This window comes from Vanrija pseudolonga, chromosome 1 (genome assembly GCF_020906515.1).
Source record: "Vanrija pseudolonga chromosome 1, complete sequence".
Classification (NCBI taxonomy): domain Eukaryota; kingdom Fungi; phylum Basidiomycota; class Tremellomycetes; order Trichosporonales; family Trichosporonaceae; genus Vanrija; species Vanrija pseudolonga.
Window position 1 is genome coordinate 3692827 of NC_085849.1, and position 25550 is coordinate 3718376.

The following is a 25550-nucleotide window of genomic DNA, read 5'->3' on the forward strand; positions in this document are numbered from 1 at the left end:
CTGCTCGTGCAGCCGACGACGGTCCACATCGCAAAAGTCAAACGACGACGCCAAGGGCCTCTTTCGTCGTGTCAACACCCACACCACATCACACCACGACATGCTCGCACGGCGTATCGCGGCTGGGCCATCCCGCGCGCTCCTCACGCGCCTGGCATCGACGGCTGCCGCAGAGGTCCAGCACGCCCAGCAGCCCCCATCACCACCGCCTCCCCCATCGTCGTCAACACCACGGGTCAAGCTCCGCGCTCCGCGGTTCACTGCCTCGCCAGAGAAGCTCGAGCGCCTCGTCGCCCTCGTCGAGCAGGGAACCGAGACGGCACTGGAACGCCGCCAGACGTTTGAGCTGTTCGACAACCTCACCCCCGCACAGAAGCAGAGCCTGCCGACTGCCCAGCTCCGGGCCATCCTCCGCGCCGTCGTGCCCCGCTCCGACGATGTGCGGCGCATCGCCAACGACGGCCCGAAGCGCGAGCTCTTCGCGATGAACCGCAAGCGGTCGAAACAGTGGGAGCCCCGTCTCCGCTCCATCCTCTCCATCCTCATCGCCCGCAACGACGCAAGCCTCGGCGACTGGTTGTTCACCTTGCACTCCCTTGCGTCGCTCGGCGACGTGAAGGGCTGCGAGGCCCTGATCGCTGAGATGCCCGAGGAGCTCCGAAACCACCGTGCAGTCAGCCAGTACCGTCTCGGCGCCGTCGTCCAGTGGACCCGGAAGATGAACTTTGAGCCCTCTGCTCACCCGAAGACTGGGCTCGTCGACCTCGCCCACAATGCGTTCTGGGACATCTTCCGGGGCATCCAGCGCGATGAGATGGGGGTCAGGGGTATTACTCTGCACCTGCTGCTCACTGCCACGAGTGAGATGACCGGCCTGCTGGTGAAGCTTGGCAACCCGGAGGCGATCGCTCGCTTCGACGACTTTATGCGCTTCCTGCTGAAGGAGGGCTATGGTATCGACCTTGGCAACCTCGCTGCCAGTCTTCTGAGCCGCGACCCATCCCGTCCTTATGGTACCCTCTCGGCGCAGGGCCTCAATGCCGTGTTGAAGCAGCTGGCGATTCGCGGCACGGACCCCTACAGCCTCCTCCGCGCGTACGAGCTGTTGTCCACCGACACAAGAACTGGCGAGGTCCTCGAAACCACGAACGCCTACGGCAATGAGGACGAGGACGACTTTGTGCCGGGTATCAGCGGGCTCACGGCTGCCGAGGAAGCCGGTGACGGCCGCCAGAAGCGCGACTACTTTGGTGGACTTGGTGCCACGGCGTCTTGTAAGTGTTTGCCGTCCTGGCGGGTTAATGGGGCTATAACTAACATGTGCAGTCTTCTCTCCAGCTTCACCAGAGGTCCCCGAGCTCGCCGAAGGAGAGACTGTCCCCCAGTACCGACGACACGTTCCAAACTTCTTCCCTCCGTCCACCTCACCCCGGGACATTACCCCCGACACTTCTCGCGCCCTGCCCCCCAAGCCTCGATACGACTCCAACAGCGTCCTTGTGCTTTTGGACGCCATCCGTGCATCGGGCAACTGGTCTCTCTTTGAAGGAGTGTTGAAGACGTCTGTGGTCGACGCTCAGCGAGCAAACGCAGAGTGGCTGGCCGCCTACCTTGCCTGCCCGCTCGAGAACCGCAAACAGCTCTTCAAGCCCATGAGGGTGTCCCCTGAATGGTTCCGCGCAGCCCTGGCATACAGCAACAACGAGTTTGGAAGAGGGGCAGGGCGACTGGCGGGTTCGATCCAGTACGCGCTCGAGTGGATCGACCAGGAGATTGATGTGGTCATTGCCACCGAGGCACGACTTGCCAAGGACGCCGCGACTACCGCATCTGTCGATGAGGCCGGCCGCACCGTCCTCCCCGTCCCCGACTTTGCGACAGACCCTCGGGCGAAGCAGCGCGCCGTGAACCGCGAAGTCTTCATCGTATCAGATGCGCTCGAGACATTGTACAACGACCGCGACGAGCTGCGGCATCACCTGGCACGAGCGCTGCAGCTCCGCGGAAAGAGGAAAGAACGCGAGGCAGCGCGCCAGACTCGCGCGGCTGCGAAGCGAGCTCTCAAGGCTGCCCAGGAGGCCAAGGAGGAGGCGCGTTGGGCGGCCCAGGAGCGGGCATCATTGATGGCGTCGGCGAATAACGATCTGGCGTTTATTGGGGCTGCTGGTGTGAGCAAGTAGACGAGAGCATGGCTAGCATAGCATGGGGAGGCGAGTAGACGCATTTGCATTAGCATTGGGTATGGTAGATGCATAGACTGCAACAGAACGAGTGGAACATTGTCGAGGGGGGGCCGCGGAGGCAGATTAATCTGCCACTGGCAGCTGGCTGTGGTCTGAGCCACGACGCGCGTCATTGTGAACCGTCGTCGCTCGTTGAGCGGCCACTTTTGATTGAAATCTCCATTCCGAGTTCCGTCTGTTTCCATTTCACTCATGCCTCCCTCGCGATCCCAAGACGCAATGAACGGTGAGGACGCGCATGGAACCTGCCTGCGTGCGATGCGGTGGCTGACACGAGCAGTGACAATCAAGCACAGCGGCAAGTCGTTCCCCGTCGACGTCGACGTCTCGGCGCCGGCAACGGCGTTCAAGGAGTCGATCTACAAGGTCACCGGCGTGCCTGTTGGTGAGTTGCGTCGTTGTTGATTCGAGCAGCTCGAGCTGACCTGCAGACCGTATGAAGGTCATGGTCAAGGGTATCCTCAAGGTGGGTGATGGCGCTGTAGCCAGCTGGCTGCTAGCTGGGCACCGCTGATCAGCAGGACGACGCCGACCTCTCCAAGCTGGGTCTGAAGGCCGTGAGTGTGGTGGTGGATCTGAGGCGTTGCACCACTGACACCCCCCAGGGCCAGGCCATCACTGTCATCGGCACCGCTGGCCCGCTGCCCGAGGCACCGACGCAGCAGATTGTCTTCTGTAGGTGCCGCTCGCCGACGCCGCTGACTTTTAGTGGAGGACATGGACTCTTCGGAGCTCGCGCAGCAGGTGGGTTGCAGGACTGACCGCAAGTCTAACCCACCAGGCAGGCATTCCCCCGGGACTCGAGAACCTCGGAAACACATGCTACCTCAACTCGACGCTGCAGGCGCTGCGCACCGTCCCAGAGCTGCAGACCGCACTCGAGGGGTGAGTGGTTGTTTGTTTGTTTATGCCCGTGCCCTTGCTGACGCAGCCAGCGCCTCGTCGAGCAACAGCGCCGAGGGCCGCCTCACCGTGTCCCTCAAGAACCTGTACACTGGCATGTCCAAGACGGCCGACCCCGTCAGCCCGTTCGCGCTCGTCACCAACCTGCGCACGCTCGCGCCCCAGTTTGCCGAGCAGGACCAGCGCGGCATGTACTCGCAGCAGGACGCCGACGAGGCCTGGACCCAGGTCATCTCGGCGCTCCGCGCGACGCTGCCCAGCCAGGGAGGGCGTGGAACCTTTATTGACGACCTCATGTCGATCACCCTGACCAAGACGTGGGTGGCACGCCCCTGATGAAGCTAACCCACCAGGTTGACATCGCCCGAGGCGCCCAACGAGCCCCCTGCCGTGTCCACCGAGCACGTCCTCAAGCTCGAGTGCAATATTACCATTGACACCAACTTTTTGGTCTCGGGTATCCTTGACGTGGGTTGGCGACGCCTCAGCTTGACTAACCCCGCAGGGCTTGGATGAGAAGATTGAGAAGAACAGCCCGTCGCTTGGCCGCACGATCGTGTACGACTCAAAGTCGAGGTTGTCACGTCTTCCCCAGTACCTCGCCGTGCACCTCGTCCGCTTCTACTGGCGACGCGATATCCAGTGAGCTACAAATGCCACTGGCGATAGCTGACATGACAGGAAGAAGGCCAAGATCATGCGCAAGGTCAAGTTCCCTCTGCAGCTGAATGCCCTTGAGATCTCGACCGAGGAGCTGAGCAAGCAGCTCCAGCCCATCAACACTGCCGCGAACAACATTCTCAAGACGCGTGACGACCGTGCCAAGATTGCGAAGCGCGCAAAGGGCAAGGCCGCGCAGGCTGAGGAGGTCACCGAGGAGCAGCACCGTGACAAGGAGCACAAGGAGATTGAGGAGCTCGTCTCGGCTGCGGGCATCACGGAGAAGGGCGTAAACGCGACGGGCATGTACGAGCTGTGTGGTGAGTTATAGTGTCTCGGAAACTAGCTCACCCCCACCAGCCATGGTCACGCACAAGGGCGCGTCGGCCGAGTCGGGCCACTACATTGGCTGGACGCGCAAGGACGACGGCGAGATTACCGCCTCGGGCGAGGAGCAGTGGTACAAGTTTGACGACGACAAGGTGTCCACGGTGACTGCCGACAAGATCCTGTCCCTCGACGGCGGTGGCGAGGACTCTGTGGCCTACATTCTCCTCTACCGCGCCATCAACTTCTAGAGCAGCAGCAGACAGAGCAGGAGCAGACGGAGCAGAGCATATTAGTAGAGTAGATGGATGATGTGACTTGTGCGGCGAGTGGTGCGGCGGGTATGGGATGCATGGTACAACAGAATGGGGAGCATACGACGACGCGGGCGAGCAGCGCTACGCCCTACGCCTTCTCAACCTCGCGCTCGAGGACGGCCTCAATCTCACGCACGACGGCCTCGCGCACCGAGTCGGACACCATGCCTGGGGGGTTGGTTAGCGGGGCCGTTGACCATTGAGGGGGTGACGAGTTGAATGCGGAAGGGATGACCGAGGCGAGTCGTGGAGAGCCAGCGAGCCAGCCGCTCGCTCACCAGCAGCAGCAGCAGCCAGAACCAAGTGCGAACGAAGAGGGCACAGAAACCCGCCAACAATCCACATCCAGTGTGCCTAGAAGCAGCAGCGCGCAGCGCGAGAATCCAGCGCCGCCAGCGCTCGCTGCCAGACACGGCAGCACCACCATCCCAGCCCAGCAGGGCATCAACAACACGGCCGCCGCGCACCACTCGCCCACAACACCATCACCTCGCCACCTCACCACTCGCAGCGCAGCGCGTCGTCCCACCCCACACGCTCGCGCACCGCTGCGCGGCACGCTCGCGCGCTCGCCCGAGTCAACTCACCCTTGGCAGCCGGCGCGACCTCTGCAACGAGCTTACCCAAGCTCGGCGCGCCCTGCTTCCGGGCCTTCTCTGGGCGTGTGTCAGCGCCTGCATTGCGTGAGGAGAGAGCGCAGCGCACCCTTCGCGAGGTCCTTGATGTCGTCGTCGAAGCCTGATTCCTCGAGCTGCGTGCGGAGGAGCCGGGATATCCTGGGGGGTGGGTCAGCTGGCAACCAGAGGGAGGAAGAGCAAGAGCGCCCGACGCACCTCTCCCAGTCGCCCGTCTCCAGCAGACGCTTGCGGATCGCGTCCATCAGCGCGTCGTCGGACATTGTTGTTGTCGGTTGGTGGTGTTGGTTGTCACGAACGAACGAGCAGTTGTCGCGCGGCCTCCACCTTTTAATCTGGATCAGCGCTCATCTGGTTCCTGCAATCCATCCGGTGGCACCAATTTCCGGCCAGCGTCGTCGTCGTCCTCGGCGCCGCGCCGCCACGACTCGCCGTCACTGCGCCAGCCGTCACGAACATCACCAGCATGCATGTCTCCTATGACTCCTAACCTACGCCGCGCGGTATTACTAAATACTGACCAATTCTCGATGTACATTGGGCATGTGTGTGTGCCAAACTTCCTCCTCCGCCCACCCTCCTCCCCAGGTCAACTTGCCACGCCTGGCTAGCTGACCTCGCTCACGCGCCGACACGCGCGCTACATTTTCGAAAACATGAGCCCAATCACCACGTAGATGAGGGTCAACGGCGGCGTCAATACCGCGTAGCTCCACGAAATGGTCTTTGAAATGAGGCGCTCAAACGCGTCGCCCGACGCCGCCTGTGTGATCTGCGCGAGCGTGAGGGCCGGAGGCGACGACACGAGGAGGACGGCGCAGAGGATGAACACGGGGTCCTCGGCCGCCTCGAACAGGTCGTATCGCGCCAGCAGGGCAATGAACGGCAGGAAGATGAGGGGGACAACAATCATTCGGCTGACGCAGGCGACAAACACCGTCTTGTTCTCGCCCGGGTACGCGGGCGAGCGCGACACCTCGTTGCCGCCGCCCGCAAGGCTGTGGATCTTGCTCTCAATGTATCCGCGGATCGACTTGGGTCGCTCCTCGGTCTCGAGAGCGATCGGCTGAGGCGGCGTGTAGAAGAAGGCGCCGAGGACGACAAGCGTCACGGGGATGGAGCACTGGCCCGCGCTCTTGACGGCCTGAACGAACGGCTTGATGCCACCGAGCCACTTTTGTAGCGCGGGGATGAGCGCAATGCCGATCGAAATGAGCGCAGACCACATCGGGACAGTCATGAAGCTGTTGAACGTGTTCCAGCTGGACAGGATGGCGTTCTTGATGCGGTCACGGAAGACCTGCAGCGGCGTGCGTGTGGTTGTTGGCGACCGGCGGCGGCGGAGCGAGGGCAGCTCGGCGCCTCCCCACTCGTCCTCCGACTCGGCCTCGGCCTCGCTGGCACTGCTGTCCTCGGCCACCTCCTGCAGAGGATGTCTGGAGCGCGGCTGCTCGGGCAGGCCCCAGAACTCGCGTCCAGAGTCGGTGCGCGAGCGGGCTCTGCGCGTGCTGTTGTTTGAGCCGCGGCGCTGGAGCGAGCCAACACGGCCACGGAACGAGCCAGGCGGGGCGTTGGGGTCGTGCATTGAGATCTGGGACGTGGCCGAGCCGGTTAACGGGAGCGAGGGCGACGGCGAGCGGATGCCGACGCCGCTCGGGCTGAGTGCGCGAGGGCGGTGGGTGAGAGCAGGTACCGAGGCCGCCGACGACGGCCGAATCGGCGACGCCGCGATGAATGGGTCCCCCCTCTGAATCGGCTCGGGCGAGAGCACCTCCTGTGGCTGAATGTCGACGACCTGCGAAACGGTAGAGTAGCCATTACCGTCGGTGGTGATTCTCGAGAAGACGGACGCGTAGGCTGGGTCCGCTGGCGCCACCGTCTGCGTAAGGTCGACGACAGCAAGGGGCTTGCTCTCGGGTTCCTCGTCGTCGGCACTGGACAAGAGGGCGACGCCATAAGACCAACGGAGCTGCATTGTCAGGAATGTGCCACACGGCCAGTCTGTCCACGCTACGCACCATCATGCCGAGCGTCGAGTACAGCACCATGTAGGTGAGGGCGCGGCCGAGCATCTTGTCCTTGTCATCGTCGGCACCCCACTTGAGGCCTGGGACTTCGACCACGAGAGACTGACGTCAGCGCGGCGTCGCAAGTGTCAAGCCTACCTGCACAAGTGCGATCGGGAGCGAGTTACTGAGGTGTGAGCCGGCGGCCGCTAGCAGTGCCGTCTTACCTGTTCTGGAACATTGCCGCGCAGATGGCGAACGCACTGGAGGTTGTTAGCGGCGGCACCACAAGCGGCAGCAGCGGGGCCACTCACGTCTGCGAGCGCTTGAGCTTGAACACTTTTGAGAGGAACCAGGCGACGCCGGCCGAGGCACCGGTGATGAGGACGAAGCTGCCGGCGTCAGCGTCAGTGTACGTCGGCGTCGTCTGCCGTCGTCACACCACATACCCGAGAGGAATGATCCACATCTCCTTGAGTTTAGACGGCGTGAGAGAGAACGCCACCTGAGACGCCAGTGTTAGCCTCGGCGGCGGCAGCGGCGGCGGCTGGCGCGGCGTCGACGCCAACTCGCACGAAATTGCGTGCTGGGTGGCGAGCGCCGCTACGCAGTACCCACCTTGGAGAAGAGGAGTGCCGGCGTGAAGAGCGACACGTTGATGACATTGAGCTTGCGCTGCGTCGCCTTATCGGTCACGCCGGTGGAAGCGAGAACGTAGCCCGCGATACATAGTAGGAAGACTTCGGTGATGGACTGTGATGGTGTTAGCCAGTGGTGGCGGATGTAGCGGCCGGCGGCGCGGCGCGTTCGGGACCGACTTACCTGGAAGACTGTGAGGAGTAGTGTTTTGACTGTGCGCGCGTGTGTGAGCTCTGTGCTTGTGCATCATCCTCGCCGCCGCCGCCACCACGCGTGTGTGCACCGATGCCGGTGCGGTGCGGCAACGACGGTCTCACGCGTCTCGGATCGGACAAGGAGACCAACAGCCTGCGATAACCGCAATCTGGTCTGCTTCTCGCTACTCGCTACTCACTGGGCAAGGCTGCTTCAGCCAAAACCATCCTGCTGTTCACGCTTGTTGTCGGAGTGTCGAGAATGGGCAACACGCAGAAAAGAGTAGGTAAAAGTCGAGCGGCGAGTGCTTGCTTGTGCTCCTGCTGCCTTTGCCAGGCGAGTTTTGTGCGAATGATACGCAGCACGAGGGACTGGCAAGGGAAAAACGCAGACATGTACAGTGGAACGTGCGTCTGGCAGCCAGCAGGTCACAGGATCCAGCCAGGATCTCAGGTCCGGCAGGGGCCAAACAACACCGCAGTGGGCGATAGCGTCATCGTCGCTCGACTAAAGCGGCTCCAAACGAGGGGCTATAAACACCACATGCTGCTCTATTACTGCAATTACAAACAAACTACATATTTATATACAATCTATTGCTTCGCCTTGACGGCCTCAGCGTAAACGAGCTCGCGCGCGAGACTTTCAATTTCGTCTACACTCTTAAAGATCACCAGCGGGGTGCTAGTGGGCAGTTCGGCCTCTGCACGTGCAAGACGCGTCTCCCAGTCGGCAGCCTGCCTAAGCACCTTCTGCTGAGCCGCAGTCAGCGTCTCCAGTTCTTCGACAGTCCTATTAATCTCGTCGACACTGATTTGAGAGCCTTGAGTTGTTGGTGTCGATGTGCCGCTCTGTGGGGCAGAGGGTTCAGACGCCAAGCTACGCTCGACCTCGGAGGCGGTGTCGTTCAGGTTGAGCTGCGACATTCTTGGCGTAGCGTCGTAAACTCCGTTCTTGACAAACTCCCCAACTCGACCACTAGTGACGTCACGGATGAAGATGGCCGTCACTTGGTCGGGTCGCTCCCGCGCTAGCGAGGTGTAGACTTCGAGATCTTGCTCTCCAGAATCCCCAATCAAGATAAACTTGCTGTCCTTGAACTCGTCCATGATCTCCACAATGCCAGGGCGCTTGCGCTGACCGGCAGGCTCAAACAGGCTGGTCACAATCGACCGGCCGCCATAGTACTTGAGCTTGAGCGAGTAGTAGGTCGGGAACGTGTGCAGCTGGAAGAATTCTGTAATGACGGGGAAGAGCTCGAACGGAGAGTTGGACTGTGGCGTGAGCGGTGTTCACAAAGAGGTCATGACCGCTGCTCACCACAAAGTGGATACCAGAGGCTCCGACGGATATGAGCTCCTTGTACAATGTGTTGATTCCCGGGACACAAATGTCTTCGAGCTTGCGACAGAACACATTCCTATTGTACGTTAGGATGGTTCCCATAAATGGCCACATACCTGAAGACCTCACGGGCCCCACTGAGAATATCGCTGTGCTTGACCGTGTCATCCTGTGAAGTGTTAGCAGCTGCTATGATACTGCCCACTTACAATATCAGAAATGATGCGAATACCACCCGGGCGCGAGATGCGGAGAACTGCAGTGGCCTCGACGGCGCTTGTCCCGAGCCCAAGCACACCGGCGTCGCTGACTTCGCCTGGGGCAGAAGTAACCCCAGGTGTGGCACCACGCGACCTGGGGGTGTATGGCAGCGTGCCACCTGGGATGACGTCTGCGGGCTGGGTGGCCGGCGCAGATGGCAGCCTCGCAGCGACATCATCCGACAGCAGCTCTGCGCGAATGACGAGTCCCCAGTCGGCGAGGTGGTGCGTCGACTCGTCGAACGCCATGGGCACGGATTGCGTATGGGAGGCAATGCGCTCCCAAGGAATGGTGAAGTGCTGCGAGAAGTGGCCCTGGGCGTTCGTAGTAAACGTCGTGCGCAGCAGTGGTTCTTGAGCGAACAGTTCGGCATCGGGGGTGGGCGGCGGCTTGCCAGACTCGAGGGGCACCGTGTAGATCGCCAGGGCGATCCGACGGAAGGCGAGAACGCTGGACCAGAAGGGGCGAAGGCGCGAATCCATGTACTCGTGCGCCAACGTGAGCAGCGACGGGTCCTGGAACACAATGTCCGTCTGCGTCAGAGTTCTACGCGGCGGCGATGACGCTAGGAGTGATGGGCTGGTCGAGGATCTGCGTGGAGGTGCCGGTGCCGGTGGTGGTGCTGGGGCTTCGTCACCAAAGTCGATCAACGCCGACTCCTTGTCCGGCGACGAGGACAGCTTGGTGTCAATAACCGGGTTCGCTGGAATGTCCAGAGGCACAGCAGGCAGTGCAGCGAAACCTGAACGCGTCAGCACACTACACTGCACCATGACGCACGTTTGGCAATGCCCATGAGCGCCCGCTGTGTCCGCGAAGCGCTCTTGGGATCCCTCACAAAGGTGCAGTACCCGACCGTCGAGACGCTGAGGTCAAAGGCTAGCGGTGGCGTGAGCACGTTGTCAGACCAGTCTCCTACTACTTACCTTTAGGGTCATCCTTGCGAGGCTTCTTGGCCGCCCAACCGGGGAGGACATGAATCGTCTCCTTTCCGCTGATGGAAGCACGTTTGCCGTCTCTCCAATCTCTCGCCCAGTCCTCCCATGCTGTGCGGCGCTCGCCCGACGTCTGCGCCGACGCGACGGCCGCGACGGTGCTAGCGGTGGTCGCAACATACGAGCTGGCCGAGAAGAAGGCCGATTTCGCCTTGGACGCAAAGGCAGATGTCGAGCCGAGGTACGACGACAGGCCGGACGAGCCGCTGCCAGCCGGCAAGAGGCCCGGGCGGCGAGACGTCGCGTTCATTCCACTGTCGAGCGGTGGCGCGCCTGGTCTGGCGGGAACAGGTGGGACGCGTCTGGGCGGGGACGGCGGGGCAGCTGTCCAGTCCGATGATTGAGACGACGGGAACGACGGCTGTCCTGCTGGCGTTGTCTGCCGCGGCGGTGGGCGTAATAGTCTACCTGGCGGCATGTCTGGCATGGCAAGGAGAGAAGAGAGCGGGGGGAGGAGAGGGTACGACCGTGCTTATAGGGGCAGGCAGGTCTTGGGGAGGCAGGCGGCGCGGGGTAGTGGTGCTGTTGTGAGCTGTTGTTGGTTTGACGCAACACGTTCGTGAGGGTGGAGGCCGAGGTTGAACAATAGCAGCAGCGCACCAGCAGCCGGCAGCCATGTTGCCAGAACACAGCCACGACGCGCTTGTCGGATCTGCGTGACGTAACATAGCGTGGCAATATGGCATGCCTTTATCCCACAAACTCTTGTGGCACTGCCGCACGCCTACAGTGATGCGCCTTATTAATACCCATTGGTGTCACATCCGGATCCAGCAAGACGCGGGTCGCGAAATCTGCACTAACTGGGTCGACTACCTCGTTCCTGGGGCCGGCTTGGGGTTGTGCGTTTACACGACGGGACGCAGCAACGCCTGCACCACCGTCCAGTGGAGCCGCGTCCCACGCACCAGACCCGCGCTCGCGCCCTCAGTCTAGCTCTCTCTCTCTCCCTCGATTAACCAGCCTCTGGCTGCGTCAAAACCTAGCTTGGAGACAGGTAGGTTCGATATATGTACAGGGTGGAGTTGTCGGGGCTGCGCGACTACACGGGCAGTTTGCGTGGTGAGGGACGCGGCCCAACGATCAGATCATTTGGGAAGGCACGGGTGGGGAATCAAACGCGCGGCGTCCATGAGGGCCGGGTTGCAACGACGCGTATAGCGCCTTCGGACCGAGGCATGCTCGGAGCAGGGCCAGGGTTGAAGAGGAGCGGCGCGGTTGCGCGCGGGGGGGTCGCAAGCAGCAGGCGGGCTGGCCGAGGGAGGGGTCTGGCCAATGTGCAGAGCCCCTCAGAGTATCGAGTGAACAAGGTGTGAATTTTAGTCTCGCTGGGTTAGGGTAGCCGAGCAGAGTTGGGCGCGGGAATGGAGTATGAGTGATGCATTAGGGGAAGTCCGGGCGAGCGACACGAAGGGACACGGGAAGCCGTCATGCCAGCAAAAGTCCTGTGATTGACCACCCCCCACCCACAGTGGACAGGGTAAACATCTGAAGGGAAAGGGGAAAAAAGAGCAGCAGCCGCCGAGCCTGGGCCTCACCTCCTCCGCTAACTAGACGCGCGCCGCGACGAGACGAGAGAGGACGCAGGCAACTTCTCTGTTGAGCAAAAATGTGCACTGGGCAGGAAGACAAGGGAGCGCAGAGGTGGGGGTGGGGTGGGACGTAGAGCAGCAATTGAGCAATCGGGAGACAGAGGCAGCACCCAGACTCTCACACGCGCGCCGCGTCGCCTGACGTGGGCAGGCAGCCAGGAAGCCGGGCGGGCGGGCGGTCGCCCGGGCAAATTGCACCACACCACGCTTTGAGAGCAATTGCCTTGCTGGGAGAAAAGAAACGGGGGAGTGTGTAGGTAATTTTGTGCGCACGCGCGGAGGGGGGGGGGGGGGTGTGAGAGCTGCTGGTCCCACTTTCGGGGTCAGCAGACAGACAAGACAAGCTTGCGACGAGTAATAACCATGGTACTGTAATCGTGGTAGTCGCCGCCCCCGTCGTCGGCCGTCGTCGTCGTCGTCACTGCAATTAGAATGCACGCCCGTCGCATGATGATGAGCAATTGTGTCACACCTGCTGCACTTGACTTGGCGCAGTCGCTCGGTCGTCCCCTAATGAACAGCGAGCGAGCACCACAGTCCCCGTGCGTGTATGCGCGCTACGCTACGCTGGGCTGGGGGCACGCGGCTAGGCCGAAAAGAGCCTGTCTCAGGACGAGGCTAGGTGGTGCTGCTGCTCTGCGACGTCAAGGGGTAGCAGGCTGAGACCCGGAAGGAAAGAGGGTAGTGTGCACTTTGGGCGCCGGGGTGAACGAGGCGTCGAGGCAGCAGGCAGCGAGGCAGGCAGCTTTGGCGCTTGGGGCCCGTGGGCTCACGGGACCGCGCCAGGCGGGTTCACCTTGTGTCCCTTTTGTTCCTGCTACCTTCTGTCCGTGTGCCCACCCCCCTCCTCCCTCCCTCTCCCCTCGGTCTCCCCCCCCCCCCTCCCCTAGCCCTGCCCCTTCTGCAGCAGCATCCTGCTCTCCGCTGTCGCAGCCTGGAGCCGCCCCCTCCTGGCGCCCTCTGCTGCATCGCGCCCCCGCGACACACTTCCAACACCTGCGACGGCGCTTCACGTCTCCGGTTTCAACTCTCAAACCCATCAATCAATCTGCAACTTGACCTCACCCAAACCATCCCCCTTTCCATCAAAGCATCACTCAACCACATTACAACTCGTCGTCTCATACCCTTTCCAAGCAACGACAACCGTTGCGACTCCGTTTTGGACATCAAGCACACGGTACCTCGTCGGCGACACACCCAGGATTACTCCTCTTACGCGCCTGACACACACACACCCCCCGACGCGCTCACACACCCACACCACCCACACATACCCCCCCAGCATAACAGACACTCCCATCGCCGCGCAGCCCTCCTCGGACGTGACGACAACCCCTGCCCCGACTGCCCTTGTATCATCGGGCTCAAGCACCTAGACCGTCTAGGACATTGTCACTTGCCTCTCGTCCACCATAGCCGCTACACTCGCTCCTCCCATTGTCAACGTAGCGGGCATTGGCCCCAGCATGCTTGGAGGACCCACCGAAGTTGAAGTATACCACGCCCCTTACAAAGAGTGAGTCGAGACCACGCCACGCGCCCTGCCTTGCCTTGCCCCCCGTGGCCCCGTACATCAATCCGCAACGGCGACACTACACACACACGTACTCGTGCACACACACATGCCCGACCACCACCACCCACCACCCACCAGCGCCCACCTTCCCCCCCCCCCCTGCTCATCACTCTTCACACAACTCGTCGTGTCAGTTGCTAACCGTTACTCAGGGGACCTGGGATGGAAGAAGCAATCCTTTACCCGCTGCCACCACCGGCAGATGTTGTCCCGCGCCGTTTGACGGAAGCGGAGACGGCCCGTGTCGATCTTCTTTGCCGCCTGCTTTTTGTGAGCCCGATAACTATTGTTGTTTCAGGATATCTGACACGCGAAGTTCCTCGCCACAGCGCCCACAAAGTGGTCATCGTTACCCCAGAGCGTACGTTTCCTGCAAGGGCCCCGACCGACATGTCACCCTCCCTCCCTCACCCACCTCCCTCCACCACTGGCTGACTCTTATCTCAGCATCTCCCAGACCTCTCCAAATTCCGCCTCCCCAACGGTGAGGACGTTGCATGTGTCCTTTGGAATGGCCTCTATCACATTACTGGAACGGACATTGGTGCGTGTCCTCGCTTTGGTGTGTGGGTGTGGAACTGTGGCTGACGTGACAAAGTCCGTGCACTCCTCTTCCGCTTTGAAGCGTTTGGTCGTCCCGTCAAGCACACAAAGAAGTGGGAGGAGGGTGTGTTCTCTGACCTGCGCAACCTGAAGCCAGGCGTGGACGCTTGCCTCGAGGAGCCAAAGTAGGTCGATCCCCCACATGACGCTTGAGAGAGTGCTCAACGCGATTCCCCCCCACAGGTCCGCCTTCCTCGACTTTCTTTTCCGAAACGGGTGCATCCGAACCCAGAAGAAGGTAAGTAGTGCAAATCCAAGATTCTAATCTGAAACTCGTATGCTAACCCCGGCACAGCAAAAGGTGAATCTTGTCACGCGCGCGGTCATCTGAGACGCGTATGGTGGATTAATTCTGACCTTTTACCCCAGGTGTTCTACTGGTTCAGTGTGCCTCACGACCGCCTCTTCCTTGACGCGCTGGAACGCGATTTGAAGCGTGAGAAGGCAGGGCAGGAGCCGACTTCAGTTGTCGTCGGCGAGCCCGCCAGGAGCTTCAAGTGAGTATTGGTCGTCAAGTGAAACACCACAAAGGCGGTGCTAATGCCGTAGATACGACCCGCGTCGTGGGCTCTACGAGCAGTTCATGGGCAGCAACCGTGGCATGGAAGCGGCAATTTTGGTGAGTAACCCCTGGCGTCTCTTCTCATTACCTAACTCCTCCAAAGGATCAGGTCTACCCGCTCCAGGCACGGATGCCTGGTCAAATGGTGCCTCCAAATGTCACCGCCGACGGGTCGCGACAGTCGAGCATTGACCCCAGCCTCTACGATGTCAGGCCAATGGAACAGCAGCCGGGGGGTGAGGGGATGTGGCAACAGCGTGTCAATGCAGTCGCATCTGGACGCCCACCCAGTGTTCAAGAGTACCTCCCCCCAATGGCAGACCAATACACCCAAGGCCCCGGCGGTCTTCCCCAGTTCACCGTGACCATGTTCGAAGGCAGCTCGGCGTACAAGCGCAAGCGGGTTCGTTCCAAGCGCTCATCACCATCGAAGACTGGGCCTACTGAGAGCGACGACGAGGACGCGAGCGAACGCGATGAGAGCCTTGTCGAGTCGGCTACTGGCGACGAAGACAACAAGAGGCCACGAAAGGCTCCTCGGTCAACATCACGGTCATCCCCCTCAGTGCCCCCTGAGAGTGGAGCCAGCGCCAAGACCTCAACCCCAGCGCACAACGTCAACGGCAACGGAGCCACTGACGAGAAGACGTTTGTCTGTGTCTTCGAGTTCTGTCGGCGTCCCTTTAAGCGACTAGAGCACCTCAAGCGCCACATTCGCACCCACACACAGGAGCGCCCTTTCGCGTGCAAGCTCTGCTCGCGTGCCTTTAGCAGGCAGGACAACCTCCTCCAGCATCTGAGGTTGCATCGCAAGGACGACCCGCCTCGTGCCAATGACGTCGCCGAGGACCGTCTCAGTGCCCCTCCGTACGTCGGTCGCAGATGGCCAACACAGTCGCCGGCTCCCACCGAAGACATGGTCACTCACGTCCCCGTTCCGTAAGCCTTTCACCAAACCCCATGACGGCATAACTGACACCATCATCAGACACAATGCACAGTACGGAATGGGCAACTATGGCTCTGTGCCATACCGTTCTACGACAGTGCCACCCGATTTCCTGTCCATGCCCCCACCTGGCGCGGCCTGGTCGGCGTCGGCATCGGTGCCTCACCCATCCTTTTCCCCAGCTCAGCAGCCTATGCGCTTCCGCTCTGCGACCCCGCAGATGATGGCGCCTCCCGCGGCCTACCCTTATGGCTCGATGCCACCTCCACCCGCGCCCGGAATTCTTCCCGGTGCCGGCGTCCATTCAGTACCGCCTCCCGGCGCCGCTGGCTACCCCGTCTACCCCGACGCCCAGGGCCACGAGTACGGTTTTGTGCCAGCCACGGCGCAGTGGGCTCCTGGTGTCGACGGCAGCGTCCACGGCGTCAGCCCCGGACCCCCAGGCGTTGAGGACGGGGACAAGAGCTTCGACTCGAACCCCGACGTCAGCACTGGATGGCAGACTAGCTAGGTCAGCATGCCCCCCGCTCATACACATTCACGAAACGATTACAAGCTCTCCAGACGCTGAGCGTCGAGACGGACCCTTTCATGGTTTGGTGATACCCTCCTAATCTCAAGTTTCTTGCCATTCAGATACCCCCATATTTTAACGACAAATGTCATGCAGTAGTAGTAACCTGTCAAGGGAGGGAGCGCTGCCGGTTGATACGGCAATGTGTTGCATACTGCATACATTTACGACAAACTTACAACGCCTAGTCGTCGCGCCTGTCGCGCTCATCGTCGCGCTCGTCAGCAGCGGCGGGCTCCTTCTCGTCGACAGCGATACGCTCAGAGTCGTCACCGTTGTTGCGGACCGGCGAGGCCGAGGCACGGTCGTCACGGCGGTCGTCGCCGTCGTCACGCGGGTTGCGGTCATCGCGGTCGTCGCGGTCGTCGCGGCGGTCATCGCGAGGCTCGTCGCGCTCGTCACGGCCATCGCGGCGCTCGTAGTCACGGTCGCCGCGACGGTCGTCACCACGGTCATCGCGGTCGCGGCGGGGCGAAGGCGAACGACGGCGGGGAGGAGAGCGACGGCGATCATCGCGGTCGCGGTCACCGCCACGGTCGCCGCCACGGTCGCCGCCACGGTCACCACCACGGTCACCACCACGGTCACCACCACGGTCACCACCACGGTCACCACCACGGTCACCACCGCGGCCACCGTCACGCCTGAAGCTGAAACACTGTCAGTCTCAAGTATTGTCCACTGTACCCACTCATCGTGCCTCCACGCAGCGCTGGGAGGGCGCTTGGCCCACTGAACAGTAATACGGCGACCGTCAATGGAGCGGCCGTGCCTGCCGAGTCAGCGCATGGTACACAGGCCTTATCCATGGTTAAACGCACATGTCATAGTAAGCGTCCTCGGCGTCGTCCTCGCGGCGGAACTCGACGAAGGCGAAAGCTGTGGGTCGGGGCGGCGGGTGAGCATGGGCTACATACACGGGTGGGAGAGTCCTCGGGGCGTCGATCGGCAGTTGGGGAGCGAGGTGGTGGTGCTGGGGTAGGGTGGGCTCCGAGCTCGCTCGCATCGGATCGCATCGAGTCGCGTCGCCTGGACTCGTGTTTCGCCGGCACTCGCTCTTCACTCTTCTCGTCTTCACAGATACGTGTGGCTGGCCTGGCGGGCATCGCCTCTCGGTCCCACGCTGGGAAGATCGCCCTCGCATCGTAAATTGCGCGACGTGACTGTACGCGCCCTCGTGCTCCAGGCCTCATCGCAAGCCTCGGGCCGGTAGAGCGGCGGGTCGGGCGACACGGACAGGTGTACGCAGTTGGATCGAGTCGACATCGAGCTCGAACTCGACCTAGTCGTCGTACTCGTTCCGCGCTGAGCGGAAAGAAAAGAATGAAGTATGAGGGTGGGGCTCTCAGAGGGACAATGACAATGAGGATGGGACAATGGAGTGAGGTTGGGGCGACAATAGTCGTTGATGTGGATACGTGGGTGTGTGGAGGAAGGTGGTATTGTGTGGTCGACACTCCTGGCTCGCCTCTTCGCCAGATGGATATGCACCCTCCATCCACGCCGCCCACCACATCGGCTCCCGCCACCCCGGTTCTCCTCTCGCACCCACGCCGAACGCACACGACTCTCGGAGCTAGACTTACGCGAAGAGCTGGACGTCTTGAGGGCCGGGATATCGCAGCGGACCAGACGACCGTAGCGCTCAAACTCGTAGGCGAGGTCGCGCGCGCGGAGGTTGGGGCTGAAGCCGGTGACGTAGAGAACACTGTTGGAGGAAGGTGGGGGGAGTGGGGTCGCGTGGTGAGTCACAAGCTGGCGGCATGAGAGGCAGTGGCCCCAAACTTACGTCCTGTTCTGCGGGGCGTCAGCTCTGTATCGTTTTCTCGCCTAGCCTTGGTCGTGCTCACCATTTTTGAAGTGATTCGCTGACCCGTAGAGTGGATGAGTTGGGTGTAAAGTCAAGTTGAATGTTGGAGACAAGGTTGGTTGCCGCAATCGTCCTGAAGGACGAAGGGGTTGATCGCCGGGTTTAAGAGGGGGCTTGTTTAATTGGTGGCGACACGGAAGCAAATGTGGCTGTTGAAGATCGCACTAAGGTGCGCTGCGTTTCACGGGAGGGGTGAGCTTGTGGGAAGCAGGGAGTAGACAGATCTTCGTTGCTGATGTTTTGAGTGCGTGGTGGTAAACGAAGCAGCGAGACGCCAGACAACTGGAAGCATGGACAACCATGGCAGAGGAGCGATGCAGGGTGACAGATATCATGATCTTCAGAAGGATGGGGTCCAGGAAGAAACACTGAGGCCTGTCGACCGATGCAATACAGGTTCGACTGGACCGCATGCATTAGACTGATTTGTGTTGATGTAATACAATTATTTTTAATCTGGTTCGTTGTGTGATTAGAATGTGAACTGCGGCAAGCAATGCGGGCAGCAGAGAGTCATGGCACAGCCTCAGCCTTCGGGCAGCCGGCGGGCGGGCGGCGGGGGCGAAGGGGCCCAGCCAGCGAGCCAGCCAGGTCCCAGCGGTGTGGGTCGTCGTCGTCGTCGTCGTCGTCGCCACTTTGCTTCCCTGCCCTGCCAGCCCAGCCAGCGACGTGCACAGAGTGCTGCAACCTGCCCTGAACCAAAAGTGAAAGCTGTAACAGGCTCACAGTCAACACACCATACAGTGCGCACCTCCTGGCTGCTGCTTCATTCCACACAACTCTCCCTCCCCTCTCTCCTCTTGACGCCTTCCTTTCACGTCTTCCTTCTCTCCCTCTTCACTCGTTTCTACTTGTTCGCTGCCCCCTCCCCAGCCCAGCCCGACTGCTTGCGTTGGGCCAACAAGGCCAACAAGCAGCGGCACTTTGACGGCGCACACGCAAGACCACGACGACACACACCTTCCACCACCACCAAACAAAAGAACGAAACAACGTAACGAAACATCCCATCGCAAACCTGCATAACCCACCATATCCATAATGGCCTCGCTGGCTCCCCCATCAGGCCCAGCCGCAGCAAAGCAGAGATACTCGTCTCGCTTTGAAGGCATCAACGACCTCTGGTAAGTGTCACAGCAAATGCATTCACAGCCATCACGGGCGTCCCGTTACAAACCTGTCCTCTGACACTGCCCTTAGTGCCCTGCCCTCCATCGCCGAGGACACGATCCTAGCGACGCTCCGTGAGCGCTACATCTCTGGGCAGCCCTACACGGCAGTCTCGTCGTCGGCCCTCGTCAATGTCAACCCCCTCATCTACCTCCCCCTAAACGGCGACGCCTCGCTTCAGGACTATGTGACAGAGTACTACCGCTCGGCCGGCGACGACGCTGTCGGCGAACCAGATGGTAACACCAAGGAGCGTCTCGGTCCCCATATTTTCCGCCATGGCCTCAGTGCCTACTACAACATGCGCCGCACTGGCCAGGACCAGATTCTTCTCATGTCGTGAGTTTCGGTGCAGCCGCAACATCCCTGAGGACTCGGAGCTCCCACGGTGATAGACAGGGACAACGTGCTGACGTCTTCACAGTGGCGCCAGCGGCTCTGGTAAAACCGAGATGCGCCGGTTAGCTATCAAGGCCATTTCAGAGGTCGCCGTCGCACCACCTGGTAAGAAGGGCTACAAGGTCGGCCAGCAGATCGCCAACGCAGAGGTGAGCACAGGGCACAGGAATTGACGTAGGCGGCGGCAACTGACACCTCTCGCAGTTCATCCTCGAGTCGTTTGGAAACGCCCAAACGGTTGGCAACGAAAACGCCTCGCGCTTTGGCAACTACACCGAGCTCCAGTTCACCGACCGCGGCCGCCTTGAGGGTGTCAAGACGATCGAGTACTACCTTGAGCGTTCCCGTGTGTCGCAGCCTCCGGCTAGCGGAGAGCGCAACTTCCACATCTTCTACTACCTCGTTTCCGGTGTCGATGGTGAGGAGCGCCAGCACCTCCGCCTCGGCAATGTCAACGACTACCGCTACCTTGTCAGCCGCGCCCGCCGCACGGGAACGAGCGACCGTCAGCGCTTCAACCAGATCAAGCAGGCGTTCAAGTCGGTCGGCCTGTCGAACCGCCTGGTCGCCCAGGTGTGTCAGTTACTGGCCGCCATTCTCCACATTGGCAACTTCAACTTTGTCGATGACCCCAGCATGCGCGAAGGCGCCACGGTCACCAACTACGACTCGCTTGCCACCGCCGCCGAGTTCCTTGGTGTCTCCAACGCTGCCCTCGCCGAACTCTTCGCCTTCAAGACCGTCCTTGTTCGCAAGGAGGTCTGCACCACCTTCCTCGACTCTGAGCAGGCAGAGGGCGTCCGTGACGAGCTTGCCCGCACGCTCTACTCGCTCCTGTTCTCGTGGCTCAATGAGCACATCAACCAGAAGCTGTGCAAGGAGCAGTTCGGCTCGTTCATCGCCATTCTCGACCTTCCTGGCCTGCAGAACAACGCTGGCCCCTCGCTCGGCGTCAACTCGGTCGACCAGTTCTGCTTCAACTTTGCCAACGAAAAGCTCCACAACTGGATCCTCCACCGCATTCACGAGGCCCCGCTGGCCGAGGCCAACGCTGACAAGCTGCCGATGACCCGCATCCCCTACTTTGACAACACCGAGTGCCTCAAGATGCTCTCCGACTCGAAGGGCGGTCTCATCGCCACTGCCGACGACCAGGCCAAGAAGAAGAAGACGGACTCGAGCATGATCGAGGCCATGGCCAAGCGCTACGCCGGCCACTCGTCGTTCCAGGTCGGTAACATGGACCGCAGTGGCACCGCCTCGTTCACGGTCAACCACTACGCCGGTCCGGTCACATACACGGCCGAGTCGTTCATTGAGCGCAACGCCAACGAGACCAGCGCCGATATTCTTCGTCTTCTCCGTGGCACGGCCACCGGTGCCGCGACCAGCGTTCCCGATCACCAGGGCTCCAACAACCCCTTCATCCGCAGCTTGTTCTCCAACAAGTCGATCGCCACGCAGGCCCACCCCCGTAATGACGAAACGATTGTCGCGGCTCAGCAGCCCGTTCGCCCCATGCGCGCCCCTTCGACTCGTCGCAAGCGCGGCCCCCGTCTCTCCGCTGTCAGCGAGGAGGCCGAGGAAGAGGACAACGAGGTCGGCGGAGGCAACGACGAGGGTAACGCCGGGACTCACCTCTCGTGTGTTGCTGGTCAACACTGGAACTCGCTCTCGACCCTCTTCGCCACCTTTGACCAGATCCAGCCCTGGTTCATCTTCTGTCTGCGACCCAATGACTCTCAGCTTCCTGCCCAGGTCGAGACTCGCTCGGTCAAGGCCCAGATTCGCAGCCTCGGTCTGACAGAGATCACTCAGCGCCTGCGCACCGACTACGAGGTCCGCATGACCCACGAAGAGTTTGCGGACCGCTACGAGGAGGAGTTTGCCGAGCGCGCCATCGGCCACCAGGGCTCGGTTTCTGACCGTCTTCGTGACCTGAAGCGTGTCCTCAAGCTCTCGGATAACGACATGGCCATTGGCAGTACCCGCGTCTTCCTCTCGCACCACGCTTTCCACCGCTTTGAGGACCGTCTTCGTGAGGCCGAGGGTCTCGAGGAGCCTGCCCACCTCGACGACGCAAGGCAAAAGTACAGGGACGACCCCTTCTCGCCTGGCCACAGAGCAGCCACGCCTGAAAACGAGGCCATGTTCGACTTTAACGACCGCAACGACTCGGCAGTGGCCCTGCCTCTTGTGCGTAACGCTCAGCCCGTGCCTCAGGCATCACCCTCGTCGTTTGACGACCACGAGCGTGGCTTTGCCCCGAGCCAGGTCACTAGCCCCTTTGGGGACCGCGACACGCAGTCGCAGATCGGCTCCGAGTCGTACGCCCCCTCTCGCAACATGTTCCGGGATATGGACGACAAGCAGCGGGGCGAGAAGGATGTCATGGACGACCTGCCGCAGGACGACGAGGTCACCGAGGTCTACAAGGAGTCCTCAGCTCGTCGTCGCTGGGTAATTCTGTGCCGCATTCTTACCTGGTGGTGCCCCGACTTCTTGCTCGACAAGATTGGCCGTATGAAGCGCCAGGACATTCGTCAGGCGTGGCGTGAGAAGCTTGCCATCAACCTCCTCATCTGGTTCGTCTGCGGCTGCACCATCTTCGTCATCGCTGGTCTTGGTCTCGTTATCTGCCCGAGGCAGCATGTGTACACGGTGTCAGAGCTCAATTCACACAACGGCAAGGGCACATCAGCATACACTCAGATTCGCGGCGAGGTTTTCAACCTCGACCAGATTTTGTCCTCGCATCTTGGCGTCGTTCCAATTGTCAACCAGAAGACCATCTTCACCTACGCTGGCCAGGATGCCACCCCGATCTTCCCGGTCCAGGTGTCCGCCCTGTGCAGTGGCCCCACTGGCCAGGGCATCAGCCCCTACGTGACTGCTACGTCCTCTAACACGACCGACATCTACGCCAAGTACCACGACTTCCGCGCGTTCACCAACGACTCGCGTCCCGATTGGTACACGGAGCAGATGATCTCGCTGCGTGCACGCTACCGCACCGGCTGGATGGGCTACACCAAGAAGGACCTCAAGTCGCTGGCTGGTCAAGGTTACACCATTGGCATCTACCACAACCTTGTCTACGACCTCACCGACTACGTTCGTGCCAACGGTGGTGGTGTCAAGTTGCCCAATGGCGTCCAGGACCCCAATGCCGAGAGGGACCGTGCTTTCATGCACCCCCAGATCGTCAAGGCGTTCCAGGACTACTCGGGCCAGGATGTCACCAACGTCATTGAAGGTCTTGCCTCCACTCTTGGCCGGGACATTATCAACATCCAGGGCGACTGCCTGCGAAACATCTTTGTCAAAGGCAAGCTTGACACCCGTGACTCTGCGCAGTGTCAGTTCTCGACCTACATTCTACTCGCCCTCAGTGCCGTCATGGTGGCTGTTATTGGCTTCAAGTTCCTGGCGGCCATCCACTTTGGTCCTGCGCGTGCTCCCGAGAACCACGACAAGTTTGTCATCTGCCAGGTGCCCTGTTACACTGAAGGCGAGGAATCGCTGCGCCGCACCATCGACTCGCTGGCCAAGCTCCGCTACGATGACAAGCGCAAGCTCCTCTGCATCATCTGTGACGGTAACATCAAGGGTTACGGAAACGACAAGCCCACACCGGCCATTGTGCTCGACATTCTGGGCGTTGACCCCAACCTCGACCCTGAGCCGCTGTCCTTCCAGTCGCTCGGCGAGGGCTCAAAGCAGCACAACATGGGCAAGGTCTACGCTGGTCTGTACGAGTGCTCCGGTCACGTCGTCCCCTACCTCGTGATTGTCAAGGTTGGCAAGCCGACTGAGCGCCCCAAGCCCGGAAACCGTGGCAAGCGTGACTCGCAGATGCTTCTCATGCACTTCCTCAACAAGGTGAGTCTCGTCACTACTGCGTTTGCAACCTCTAACACTCTCAGGTCCACTTTAACTCGCCCATGAACCCCCTGGAGCTGGAAATGTACCACCAGATCAAGAACGTCATTGGTGTCAACCCGAGCTTCTACGAGTATCTGTTCATGGTCGATGCCGATACCACTGTGGACGAGTTATCCCTCAACCGTCTCGTCTCGGCCTGCATGCACGACAAGAAGATTGTCGGCATCTGTGGTGAAACGTCAATCGCCAACGCCAAGCAGTCGATTGTCACCATGTCGCAGGTGTACGAGTACTTCATTTCTCACCACCTCGCCAAGGCCTTTGAGAACCTGTTCGGCTCCATCACCTGTTTGCCCGGTTGTTTCACCATGTACCGTCTGCGTACGCCGGACACGCACAAGCCGCTGTTCATCGCCAACTCGATCATCCATGACTACTCTGAGAACCGTGTCGACACGCTTCACTTGAAGAACCTTCTCCACCTCGGTGAAGATCGTTACCTCACGACCCTCGTTCTCAAGCACTTCCCCACGTACAAGACCAAGTTCGTCCGCGACGCCAAGGCCCAGACTGTGGCTCCCGACTCGGCCAAGGTTCTGTTCTCCCAGCGTCGTCGTTGGATCAACTCGACTGTCCACAACATGGCCGAGCTCATCTTCCAGGAGAACATGTGTGGTTTCTGCTGCTTCTCGATGCGCTTCGTCGTCCTGATCGACCTTGTCTCGACCATCGTCGCTCCCGTCACTGTCGCCTACATTGGCTACCTGATCTACATCATCGTTAGAGATGGCGGCAACCTGCCAATTCTCTCGATCGCCATGTTGGCCGCGATCTACGGTCTGCAGGCCCTCGTCTTCATCTTCCGAATGCGCTGGGACATGATTGCATGGATGGTCTTCTACATCCTCGCCATTCCCGTCTTCTCCTTCTACCTCCCGCTCTACTCCTTCTGGCGCATGGACGACTTCTCTTGGGGTTCCACGCGTCTCGTTGTCGGCGACAATGGCAAGAAGCTCGTCATTCACGACGAGGGCAAGTTTGACCCCAAGTCTATCCCTCTCAAGAGCTGGAACGACTACGAGAACGAGCTGTGGGACCAGGAGTCGAACCACTCTCAGGACACGTGGTTACCGCCTCAGAAGAGCGAGTACCTCGAGGGCTCTCGCCAGTCTGCCTACAACTCGCAGTACGGATCCCAGTACGGTCTTGGATCCATCTACCAGCCCTCGACTTTCGGCCACGAGACGCAGCAGACGCATCAGACTGGCCGCTCTCGGGCCATCTCGCCAGCAGGATCATACGGCGACCTCCGCGGTGCCTCGCGCAACGGCTCGTACCAAGACGTGCCTGCGCGCGGCACCTTCTACGCCGCTGGCGGCCGCGGAGACACGGGCTCGTACGGCCATGGTGACCAACAGAGCCTCTACGCTGGGTCCTTCTACGGTCAGCCGCCGCTCGCGCCCACGTCGTCCAACTACCACGGCGCTGTGCCGGCCGGTAATGATGGCACTGAACACATCACGGACGCGCAGCTCACGGCGTCTATCCGCCGTATCTGCCAGGGTGCCGACCTCGACACACTCACGAAGAAGAGCGTGCGCAAGCAGCTCGAGTCGGAGTACGGCGTCTCCCTTACATCTCGCAAGGACTTTATCAACCAGCAGATTGAAGAGGCCATTGCCGAGTAGGCGCCGGACTGGTGCCACCCAACCTCCCTCACGGACACGGACAATGATTGTTATGATAACAGACTCACGCAACGCACGCTGCATATATGCCCTAATTAGACTGCATCCATAGGGCATGCAATGCATCCCTCTCTCCTTGATGGCTGGTGGCGTG

The 25550-nt window shown here is 60.8% G+C and overlaps 8 protein-coding genes across 9 annotated transcripts; 4 read left to right on the top strand and 4 right to left on the bottom strand.

Annotated features, from left to right (window-relative positions):
- Positions 1-70: 70 nt before the first annotated feature.
- Positions 71-2261, top strand: LOC62_01G001375 (uncharacterized protein). The gene is made up of 2 exons (XM_062767865.1): positions 71-1274; positions 1327-2261. The coding sequence occupies exons 1-2, from the start codon at positions 101-103 to the stop codon at positions 2178-2180; spliced, it is 2028 nt and encodes a 675-aa protein (XP_062623849.1). The 5' UTR covers positions 71-100; the 3' UTR covers positions 2181-2261.
- Positions 2262-2416: 155 nt separating this feature from the next.
- Positions 2417-4463, top strand: ubp6_1 (Ubiquitin carboxyl-terminal hydrolase 6). 2 transcript variants are annotated; one of them, XM_062767866.1, is made up of 12 exons: positions 2417-2469; positions 2524-2628; positions 2675-2709; positions 2744-2800; positions 2849-2918; positions 2953-2987; positions 3025-3128; positions 3179-3463; positions 3500-3614; positions 3652-3788; positions 3828-4126; positions 4167-4463. In XM_062767866.1, exons 1-12 carry the CDS (start codon positions 2436-2438, stop codon positions 4382-4384), a joined length of 1494 nt encoding a protein of 497 aa, XP_062623850.1. In that variant the 5' UTR covers positions 2417-2435; the 3' UTR covers positions 4385-4463. The 2 variants fall into 2 exon arrangements, with proteins under 2 accessions (XP_062623850.1, XP_062623851.1); XM_062767867.1 differs by having other exon boundaries at positions 2765-2800.
- Positions 4464-4472: 9 nt separating this feature from the next.
- On the bottom strand, positions 4473-5366 carry SUS1 (Transcription and mRNA export factor SUS1). The gene is made up of 4 exons (XM_062767868.1): positions 5284-5366; positions 5156-5226; positions 5038-5106; positions 4473-4618 (listed from the first exon to the last, which is right to left on the bottom strand). Exons 1-4 carry the CDS (start codon positions 5346-5348, stop codon positions 4539-4541), a joined length of 285 nt encoding a protein of 94 aa, XP_062623852.1. The 5' UTR covers positions 5349-5366; the 3' UTR covers positions 4473-4538.
- Positions 5367-5544: 178 nt separating this feature from the next.
- YBR287W (putative transporter) lies at positions 5545-8270 on the bottom strand. Its single transcript, XM_062767869.1, has 9 exons — positions 8125-8270; positions 7914-7942; positions 7710-7844; positions 7541-7596; positions 7406-7483; positions 7319-7354; positions 7251-7278; positions 7104-7214; positions 5545-7054 (listed from the first exon to the last, which is right to left on the bottom strand). The coding sequence occupies exons 1-9, from the start codon at positions 8150-8152 to the stop codon at positions 5726-5728; spliced, it is 1830 nt and encodes a 609-aa protein (XP_062623853.1). The 5' UTR covers positions 8153-8270; the 3' UTR covers positions 5545-5725.
- Positions 8271-8452: 182 nt separating this feature from the next.
- SPBC29B5.04c (putative protein) lies at positions 8453-10943 on the bottom strand (the record flags this gene model as incomplete). The annotated part of the gene is made up of 6 exons (XM_062767870.1): positions 8453-9199; positions 9246-9345; positions 9386-9438; positions 9479-10272; positions 10311-10409; positions 10457-10943. 6 exons carry the CDS (start codon positions 10941-10943, stop codon positions 8519-8521), a joined length of 2214 nt encoding a protein of 737 aa, XP_062623854.1. The 3' UTR covers positions 8453-8518.
- A 2215-nt stretch (positions 10944-13158) lies between these two features.
- On the top strand, positions 13159-16482 carry steA (Transcription factor steA). Its single transcript, XM_062767871.1, has 11 exons — positions 13159-13636; positions 13849-13966; positions 14013-14057; positions 14144-14240; positions 14295-14424; positions 14483-14537; positions 14595-14600; positions 14669-14796; positions 14849-14918; positions 14965-15800; positions 15850-16482. The coding sequence occupies exons 1-11, from the start codon at positions 13587-13589 to the stop codon at positions 16319-16321; spliced, it is 2007 nt and encodes a 668-aa protein (XP_062623855.1). The 5' UTR covers positions 13159-13586; the 3' UTR covers positions 16322-16482.
- An 86-nt stretch (positions 16483-16568) lies between these two features.
- Positions 16569-18327, bottom strand: cyp6 (Peptidyl-prolyl cis-trans isomerase-like 4; the record flags this gene model as incomplete). Its single annotated transcript, XM_062767872.1, has 5 exons — positions 18235-18313; positions 17971-18097; positions 17206-17689; positions 17076-17156; positions 16569-17028 (listed from the first exon to the last, which is right to left on the bottom strand). Exons 3-5 carry the CDS (start codon positions 17526-17528, stop codon positions 16569-16571), a joined length of 864 nt encoding a protein of 287 aa, XP_062623856.1. The 5' UTR covers positions 17529-17689; positions 17971-18097; positions 18235-18313.
- A 714-nt stretch (positions 18328-19041) lies between these two features.
- CHS8 (Chitin synthase 8) lies at positions 19042-25536 on the top strand. The gene is made up of 5 exons (XM_062767873.1): positions 19042-19378; positions 19455-19763; positions 19849-19972; positions 20028-23705; positions 23750-25536. Exons 1-5 carry the CDS (start codon positions 19296-19298, stop codon positions 25394-25396), a joined length of 5841 nt encoding a protein of 1946 aa, XP_062623857.1. The 5' UTR covers positions 19042-19295; the 3' UTR covers positions 25397-25536.
- The last annotated feature ends 14 nt before the right edge of the window (positions 25537-25550 follow it).